The sequence below is a fragment of the Alligator sinensis genome, unplaced genomic scaffold, assembly GCF_000455745.1.
Source record: "Alligator sinensis unplaced genomic scaffold, ASM45574v1 scaffold601_1, whole genome shotgun sequence".
Classification (NCBI taxonomy): Eukaryota; Metazoa; Chordata; order Crocodylia; family Alligatoridae; genus Alligator; species Alligator sinensis.
Genome location: NW_005841905.1, coordinates 2,588,425 through 2,598,088, shown reverse-complemented (window position 1 = coordinate 2,598,088; position 9,664 = coordinate 2,588,425). Strand labels below are relative to the sequence as shown.

At 38.2% G+C, this 9,664-nt stretch overlaps 1 protein-coding gene across 1 annotated transcript in view; it reads right to left on the bottom strand.

Moving 5' to 3' along the window:
- The window catches only part of DNAJB6 (DnaJ heat shock protein family (Hsp40) member B6), a 67,037-nt gene that overhangs the window by 52,609 nt on the left and 4,764 nt on the right, over nt 1-9,664 (bottom strand). Inside the window, exons 3-6 of the mRNA XM_006018547.2 lie at nt 7,989-8,048; nt 7,301-7,411; nt 2,161-2,292; nt 1,445-1,586 (exon numbers count right to left, since the gene is read on the bottom strand). Of these exons, the coding sequence (XP_006018609.1) occupies nt 1,445-1,586; nt 2,161-2,292; nt 7,301-7,411; nt 7,989-8,048 (445 nt within the window). The remainder of the gene's footprint in view (nt 1-1,444; nt 1,587-2,160; nt 2,293-7,300; nt 7,412-7,988; nt 8,049-9,664) is intronic.

Genomic DNA, 9,664 nt, shown 5'->3' with positions numbered 1-9,664 from the left:
TCTTTCACTCTACAGTCAGGCCTTTCTTAACTGTGTCAGTTAATTAATTTGACTTCTCCTAACCAAATATCTTGGCAATACAGAATTATGGTACACTGGCCCTGCTTTTCTGTCTGGGCTTTTGATTCCCTAATAAGCTACCTGTCTAGATATTTTCCAGAATGCACATGTACTATTGTTTTGCATGTTTATTCAGAAAGAGTCCACGCTGCTATGCGAACCCAAACCGTGTTATAACAAGTTAGGATAACTATACCTCTTAATTGCTCACAAAACCACAACTGAAGATGTAACAGATGGACTTCAAGAGAGCAGAGGCTTCTCAATTAGTCCACAGAAATCACAGAATAATAGAGCTGGGAGTGACCGCAGAAGACCATCTAGTCCAGCTCCTTGCCAAAGGCAATATCATCTTTGACTAAAGCATCCCAGTCAAGTGTTTGTCTAATTTGCTCTTAAAAGCACCCAAGGATAGATGTTCTACAAACTCGTTTAGTTGGCTTGCTCCAATGCTCAGCCTCCCTCATGTGAGAAAGTTCTTCCTAATCTCCACCCCCATTTCCCTAGCTGCAATTTAAGACTATTGCTCCTTATCCTGTTCCCTGTGGTCACAAAGGTTGTCTATCTCCATCCTGTCAAATGCTGCAAGCTGATGAAGGGTACTAGAGGAAGGTATTTAGCTAGAACGTTCCATTAAGAACTCCACCAGGGCTTTTCTTGGTGGAAAGTCCTACCTACTCTTAAGAATTTACCCAACAGAAGATAAAACCATTTGCTCTTTAAATCAAGATGGGCAGCTGCAAAACTGAAAAATGTTAATTTCACTTCAAAGTTGCTTGGGAAAGCCTACTAGGTGGAAAAAGTGCATGACTAACAGAAACTGGAGAAAGTAGCAAACATGACCCATTATATTCCACCTGCCTTAAAATCAGAAGGTTAGCATTGTTGAGTAAACTAAGAAAAGAGCCTCCTCATCTCCAGTTAATAGCCTCATGGAAAATGAAGAGGACACTGTACTTCTCTTGCAGAAAGCAAGGCTCTAAATTCAAGTACTGACTAGCCAGAGGCCAAAAAAATAAATACAAGATGGTTCATCCAGAAGAAGTTCCAAAAACAGCAACCCAGAAGTAATCCCATTACTTGATCCCTTCCTAACAGCTGACATTAGTGCCCTGATTAAAACAGCTGACACCTGTTTGGAGCTTCCTCACTTTGACTCAACCCTTATCCATCAGGTATCTGGGTAAGCCTGCCTGTTTACATACATACATGGCAGGAACTATCCTGTAATGGAAGAGACCGATAACCCAAACAAGATCCTTTGTTTCTATAAATTATAGATACTACCAAAAATATAGTATGGAAATCAAAATAAGGGGAAAAAAGGTGCTCCTGCTTCGACAAATTCATTAGAACATATGTATTACTTATAAATCGCCATTACCTCTTTGTAGTAATTTTTCTGCCATTAACTATTTTAGTAGAAGTTGATACTGATTTGAAGTTACCCATCCCACTGCCACCAAATGACGTCGAGGAGAATGAAGTAAGGCCGCCATGGCCCAATGAACCAAATGAAGTAAAACCTGTTGGCAATAAAAGTTGACATGAAACTTATTGACCAAATTAGTTTAAAAAGACCCCACTTACTTTCAGTAGGCAAAAGCTTCATATTGTAGTTTTCAACAATGGGTCAAATAAGACAATTATTTCCTCTTTGACAGATTATTAGGATACTTTCTTAAATTGGTTGGCTGGAGGCAGTTTTAATTGTAATAAAATTAGCTCCCCTTCTAAAATTTGGGTTATTGGTGCCAGAAAAGTTGAGTACTGACTACTCACTGAATTCAATTTAAAGTATCAAAACTAAGCAGTAATGCTTAAGCTAGGCACCCAAGAATGCACACATCTAAAAATCAGATATGTTGTGAAAATGAACCACACTGTTAAGGTGGGTAGATAAATAACTATTTTTAGTACCTCAGTTTCTGTAAAGATTAACACAGATCAATTTTTCATTTTCATAACTGCACTCTAACTTTTCATGAATTTTTGTATGCATCTAATATTACTTTAACATTACAGCTCCGTTTACAGCAAAAGTTAGACCCCTTTGGCACCAGTACAACTTTCAGCTTAAAGTCTGCTTCAAATATTTACCTGTATCAAATGAAGGAAAGCCACTTCCAAATGCAGGAAAACCACTAAATGTAGAAAAAAATGATCCACCACCTCGGTTTCTGCTTCCACGTGGACCTCTTCTGTTCCCAAAGAAGTCCTCAAAAGGATCTTCTATAAACAAACAAACAAAAAAATAGTCTTAGATTTTTTTTATTTTTTTTTAAAGGATCTTCATTATTTCTGTAGGAACTATATTTAAAAATGAAAATTTCCTTTAAAGAAACTTCCTGTTTAGAGAGGGGTTCTAGAATTTTCCAGTGAAGCATATGGTTGTGACTCAGTCAGAAAAAACCTACCGGAGTAAAAGAAATATTATAGGGGTGCTAACCGCTAGCCTGCAGGCCAAATGTAGCCTGTGGAGCCTTGAAATGCAGTCTGCAGGGCTCCCCACAGGTCATAACATTTGGCAGCAGGGGAATAGTGACAATACTGCCACTCCTCCCCACCGCCAAAATCTTAAGTCCTGCGGGACAGGTAGGAACTGGGTCACAGCCATCCCCCAGCACAGCCAGATCAGGACCAAGCCATGCCCCCTTATCCAACTGAGGCTGGGTTGACACCGAGTTGAGCCCCCTTGTCATTGTGGGGCTAGACAAATGATCACATCAAAATTTGTATCTAGCAGTAATTTTCCACAGCAAAACATACTGTTAGCATACTGATACGTTAAAAAAGGCTCTGAAAATTCAGAATTACCATTTCTAGTATAATAGATTTTTATAGAACTATTATGTACCACTGACAATATTTTACAACACGAGTTAGTTACACAAAGACAATAATTTTGGACATGCTGGGGTGGTGACCTGTTGAGCACTGTTGAAAGTATTGTGTTGCAAAACTGACTTATTCTTCAACACATGGTTTTCCAACATGTTTGTGATGACCCTCATTTTGGGTTTGTTTTTTTAATTCTGTAACTAAAACAGCCTAAAACTCACCCTTTTATCTTAATTAAAATGTAAAGCGTTCAGAGTAAAAATTCCTTGTGCACCTTACAGCATCTCCAAAGTGAGGAAGAACCAGACTTGCATTCCTAATCGTTTTAAAACACATAAGATTTTCTTCATCAAGATCTTTTCAGGATTTTCCACCAAATCTCAAAAAAGGTACAACAACATCAATTTACCAAAAATAAATCCTTAAAGGAAATCTTTAATGCAGAAGGCACATTAGCAAATCTACAAACCAATGTGTGTCATGGAAGTGACAAAGTGAATTCACAACCAGAACTGAATTTCTCCAAGAAAACATTACACACAGAGTAGTGCATGAGACTCTGCTTTTCAGTTTGGCACACTGAACTAGCAAGCAAAGCCATTTCAGTTAGCAGGATAGTCCAATATATTCCTGCTAGTTACAGAATGACTCATGAGTGAGTTATGAAGGTCATTCACTCATGTGTAGAAGCAATCTATATTATATTACTGCCCACTGTTATGCTTTCTATTTATAGTCCATTTTTTCTTTAGTTACCTGGTGTTAAAAATAAAACAAAAAAAATTATGCATAACCTAGCTCTGACCTTATAATCCACTGCAATTGCCAGTACAAATTGCCTGCGCCAGGGTCAAAACCCCCTACCTCTACCACAACAGTAACCAAAGTTTAGAGACATTCAATTAAGCGAGGCATAGGAAGCCCCCAGGCCCTCAAGGAGCATTCAGTCTCCCAGAGTCACTTCTCAAATGATACTGCTCAATAATAATGAGATCTTCATTGCACAGTTAAAGACTCTAGGAGTTTTATAACCAAACACCTCACCATTCCTACACACACAAAACCTTGTCCCAAATTTCAAGTGCTGGAGTACCCTTTATGGTTGGGACAAGAGTCAGTGTTTCACTTCAACTCCAGCAGGAAGGCCTACACATTGCAGTGAGGACAGGTAAATTAAATGAGTCTTATTCTAAAAAAGTAAGTTCTCCAAGACTAATGTGCCTCCAGTCCTTCAAAAAGGCCTGGGATAAAATCTATGCCAGTCATATTTGTATTAAGTGTTTTCAGTGATGAGAGAAAGGAAGGCTAAATACAACTCTGGATGCTATCCCAACACCAACATGACATACATTGTCAGAACTAGCTGCAAATTGTTAGTTAATATACCAAATCTCAACCCATGTCTGTTTTAGGAATTTTTACATTTTGCTCTTGTTGTCAGTATAGATCACCAGAAGGCTCAGCCTCATTTCTTCCATTGATTCCCTGGATCTTGAAGTACAGCAGACTTATCACACTACCAGTCATGTATACCAGTGGCACCCAACCTTCTGGCCCTGCCACGCTCCAGCACAATCTTACATACAGGACCATATAAATCAGCCTGCAGGGCTCCCTATGGGTCCAAAAATTTGGCAGCAAGGGAGTGGCAATTTATGCTGCCACCACTCCCCCACCACCAAATTTCCAGATCCTTGGAGAGCCCCACAGACCAGGTGGTATAGCTCCACAAGCCAGATCTGGCCTGCAGGCCCAAGTTGAACACTCTTGGCTTACATGATCAATCAAGTTGGTAGCTCATTTTTGGATTAATAATGAATTAACCATTTTATTTTCCACAGATTAATGTGCCAAGTCTCACAGAATTATCATGGTCTTTGAAATGTTTTCTGGTGGCATAATACCAACCACAACCCTACAAATCTCTCTAAATGATGCCTTTTCCTACCTAATAAAGGATATTTAAACCTGCACCCTTTCAAAACCTGAAAGATCTTCACCTCTTTTACATAAAGAAGTTAACTGTTTACAAGCCAGATTAATTTGCTGATACAGTTAAAGTGCTCTCCTTCTCACTCACTCATTTGAAGGAGAACTAAACACTTTAAATGATTAAAAATAAAAGTTTAATTTTCCAAACTAACAAAAAAATCCTCTGCACAAACTCCTCGTGCAGGCTCTTCCTCAACCACCACTTCCTCAGATTCTCCACTACCTTCCTCCTTCAAATCCTCTGATCTTCTAATAGACTCCACTATCCACTCTTACGATACCATGCTCAAGTCATCTTCTGGTATTCCCTGAGATTCTTCCTCCAGATCCTCTAACAATCCTCCAGTACAGTATTCCTCCAGCTCTTCTTCTAATTCCGCTGATTTGTCACTGTATTCTTCTTTCAACTCCTGCTCTATTTCCTCTGCTGACTCTCCACTGGACTCTCCCTCCAATGCCTCCTCTAATGATCCTCCTTCTACCTCCAGCTCCTCCACAAACCCCACCTCTGACTCTGTATCAGAAGAATCCTCATGGTAATATCAGTAACAGTGTTATAGATCTTAAAAAAATAAAAGTATATATAGATCACATTTCCTTTCTACTACTTAATTCCTATAAATGCAAATGCCCACCTAAAAAAAGAGACCCAGAAAACTTTTATACTCCAACAGTTTAGTAATAGCAACCAAAGTTTTATGCTTTTACAGTGAAATGGAACAGCCTGACTGCTGGGGTAGTACACAGTCTGGTTTTTAGGCACTTTATTCCATATTCCCAGTAGTTCAGACAAATCCATATCTCAGTCAAAAGGTAGCATTATTTTACTGTCTCATTTATAAATCTGTTTGGCAGCCCTTATCCAGCTCCTCTTCAGCTTGACACCCTTCAGTGGAAGGGAGTGTTTTTCTACCTAGAGTTGACACAGGAAAAAAAAAAAAAAAATCTATTGAGCAACTGAGGGGTGCTAACTTGTGAACAGGAAATTAAGAACACCAACTCTTCCTCCCTCTCATAAGCCCTCATTTTCTCCTTCAGGTCAGCAAGGCTCATATTCAAACTAATCAGAATTTGTGCTTTCAGTATGAACATTTGGGAAGTATCAGAAACCCAGCTTCTTCTTTTCCTAGGATTCATTCACCTTCCTCTTTTAAATCACTTTCCTATGAAGTAGGAGAAAAAAAATGGGCTGCAGTTAAAAGCTGCAAAAGAAAGATGTTAGGTACACATTTTTTTCTATAGAAAACATCCCAGCTCTTGAAGTAAATTCATGAAATCAATCTCCCACACCTCTGAACAGCCTTACAACAAAGCAGGTTTTTTGCTCTTATGTGAGATATGAGTATCTGGGATCTGGTTCCCCCCACCTCTTTCTCCCTTTCATCTTCCTCTTACTCCAAAGCATGTTACAAGAACCTTGAAAGACACAAGAAACTCATGTACCTTGCCCATTCTAAGGACACACTGCAGATCATAAGAGCCTTTTATGAGTTGGTCAGAGCATAAATACCTCTTCAGATCTATGACTTGAACAGAAAGCTTCTCTTATTTCTTGTCTTTTTTTCTTTTTTTTTCAGTTGCAACTATTTCTAGAGTTCTTTTAGAAAGCCTCAAAAAGTAAGAGGCCTGAATATAAGATGTTTTCCTCTCTTATGGGATCTGAAGGCAGCTGTACTAGCACAAATTTTGCAGCAATTTGCTATACTGCCAATCAGCAGGCAGAATCACAAGCCAGCAGCTCATTAACACCAACGAAAAAGTTTTTTATACTGTTTTGCTGGACAAATTGTTTTCTTTAACTTCATTATGTCCACAGGCTGTGAGAGTTAATTAAAATGGTTTGAGCTCATTTCTCTTTCTTTTGTCAATTAGATGGCATGAGACTTAGAGAAGCAGAGTCTAAACCTCATACAGTGTAGCTTATATTTAGCTACAATAACAATTCTCTGTGCAATACAAACTTCCAGTGTGGAAGCAATTCCAAAATATTCTGCCTTATTTCAGAAGACATCAAAACCATTAATAAATACTCACCGCTAGAGGTGACAAGGTCAGCAGAAGATTAAGTTCAGAGCAGAGATAGAATTTTAATATCTGCAGTTTGATTTTCATTCCCTGTTTTATAGAACATAATGCAAACCTTGCTTTGATGTTTTTAAAAAACAAAAAAAGGCTTCAAGAAAGAGTAAAAGCTGACAAACAAAACCTATTGTACAAGATCAAAAGCAAAGGGGAAGGAGGCACAAGTTAAAAGTGGATACATTTTAAAATGTACCCAGGACTACTATCAGTCTATTACAGAGCTCCACCCCGGCAAAAAGTCAAATACTTTTAACTGGTTATATAAAAGCAGTTTTAGCGATTACTTTAGTACTTACACACAGCTAAAAAGCAGTTGACCACTCACCAAAAAAATCAAATGAAAATGGGTCCCTTCCACCAAAAAACTCCCTAAAGACATCTTCTGGGTTACGGAATGTAAAGCCAAATTCAAAGGGATTTTCAAAATGACTTCCACCTGAAGAAAAAAAAAAAAAAGAGTAACATTATTTCAGAACATCTCATATTAAGCACTGAATTTGCATGCCTATCTTGTAATATTGCTCCTATGTTTTTTACAAACTTGAATTGGATTGTTTTTATCTCTCTATTCTAAATGCCTCACAGGACAAATACTTAAATATATTTAACATAAGTAATTGACAAAATATCCTGTAATCTATAAATGCACTATTGTAACTATAATTATTCTATTTTTCCCTTCTTGTACAACAATTATCCAATAAGCAAACTCTACAAGCAGAAAAGTAGTTTCAACATCTTTCTATCATCTCAGATGTCCCCATAGTTGAACTGTTAAAGTAGTTTCCAGACCATTATGTATTAGCTTATAAACTGTTATATCCCTAATAGTGAGATAATGGATATAAAAGGCACACGTTGATTCTTTTAGTATAACCCTATTCCCACATACTTTTAAATTTTATCTTAAACTAATTTTAGTTCTTGGTGCAAAATATTTCAAATGCTTGCCTTAAAGGAGTCTGCCTTACATAACAGTTGTTTGCTTACATACAAAGAATTTGCCTACATACCTCCACCTCCATTTATTAAGCCTTCTTTTCCATACTTGTCATAGATCTCACGTTTTTTAGCTACAAAGAGAAAGTTATACAGTTGAGTTACATATTGTATTTATACTACTTCCAAATATAGCATTGTTGTTCTCGATTGAATTCCATCCCAAAGTTAATTTAAGTTGTATTTGTCATATAAAATGAAGTATTTTGGAGGACCAAAGCAGAATAAATGCAACAAGAATTCCTAAATCTCAAGTTAAATGTCTAATTTAGTCGTAGTAGAAACAAGCAGCAGTCCAGTTCATCCTGCTTTTCATAGGTCAATTCTCATGTTGAAATGCAAGTTTTGTTTTGTTTTTTAATTAAGTAGAAAGGAAGCCAAGGTTTTCACATTTACACCTTTAACAAGATAGCAAAACAAGTAAAACTATATCAGTGTTTTATAATCAGACTAAAAAGAAACCTTATCATAGGATAAGCAGTTATTGCTAGAAGTAGGGTTGTGACAGTGGGGTGGGACAATTAGTGAAAAACAGATTAGTTCTGCGTTAAGTAGCTGATCCAAATCAGTGGCTTCCTCAAATTTTATGTATCAATAAATATTGGGCATGCAACTCCATTGTTTGTAGTCCCTCCTGAACCCAAGCCAGGGTTTGGTTGGAACAAGAAGAAATGCACATTACAGACATTCAGACAAAACTGTAGTTAAGACAGTCAACCTGACCAGGTCTGTGAGGCCTCATTCCTCACTCACCTCAAAGGTATTACACTTTGGAAGTACAAGCAAGTCTCTGGCTTGAGAATCTGATCCATCAAACACTTTCTAGTCTGATCCAATGTCCACTGGAATCTTTCCATCGGGGAAATGGACTGACACTAAGATCATGCTTAAGACCACTGCTTATTCTTTTTCCCAAAGAATGAGCAATCATCTTCAACAGTTAACATTTAGGTACTCCGATTTAAAGAAGCTGAATGTTTTTTCTATGTGCACACAACATTCAGAAACTTCAACTGATTAAGAAAAGTTTTGTCTGACAAGTCTGTTACCTCATCAATTTAAGTACTTCATAAATTAGTATACTGCCTTTCTAAGGGCCAATGAAACATGGTGAACTGTTGGTAAAAAAAAGACAGCAGGCAAGAGAGAGGAGTCCTGCAGGTCAGATAGCAGAACAGAAAAGTCTATTTTGAGAATTTAATTTGTTCTTGAACTACAGGGAAACAGTGTCTTATGACTATACAAGTCAATCATTCTTTGCACAAATAATGCTCCACACAGCTATTCTTCTGCCAAAAATCCACCCAGCCTGTTACCAAATTACCAGCTGTAGAGCCCTGATTTTTCAAAGACATTTCCAAAGTGAAAAGGGGTGTTCGCTAGGGCTGTGCAAAGCTTTGGCAGCCAATCTGATTCAGAGGAGATTCAGCCTGATTCAGTGACAATCTCCAAATCAGAATTGAATCGGGAGACCTACTAAAATGTCAGAATCAAATCGGAAGCCTCCGAATCAATTTGGAAAAGATTTGGCGCCGCTTCGGAGATTCGGCCATAGACTAAACAGACAGCAGTCCTCACCATGCTGGACACAGCTGCCTGTGGGGGGCAGAGGAAAGGGGAACTGGAAAGGGAGGGACTGGGTCTGGGGTGAGCTGCCCAGCTGGGGTGGGAGGATGGGGGTGGGAGGGGA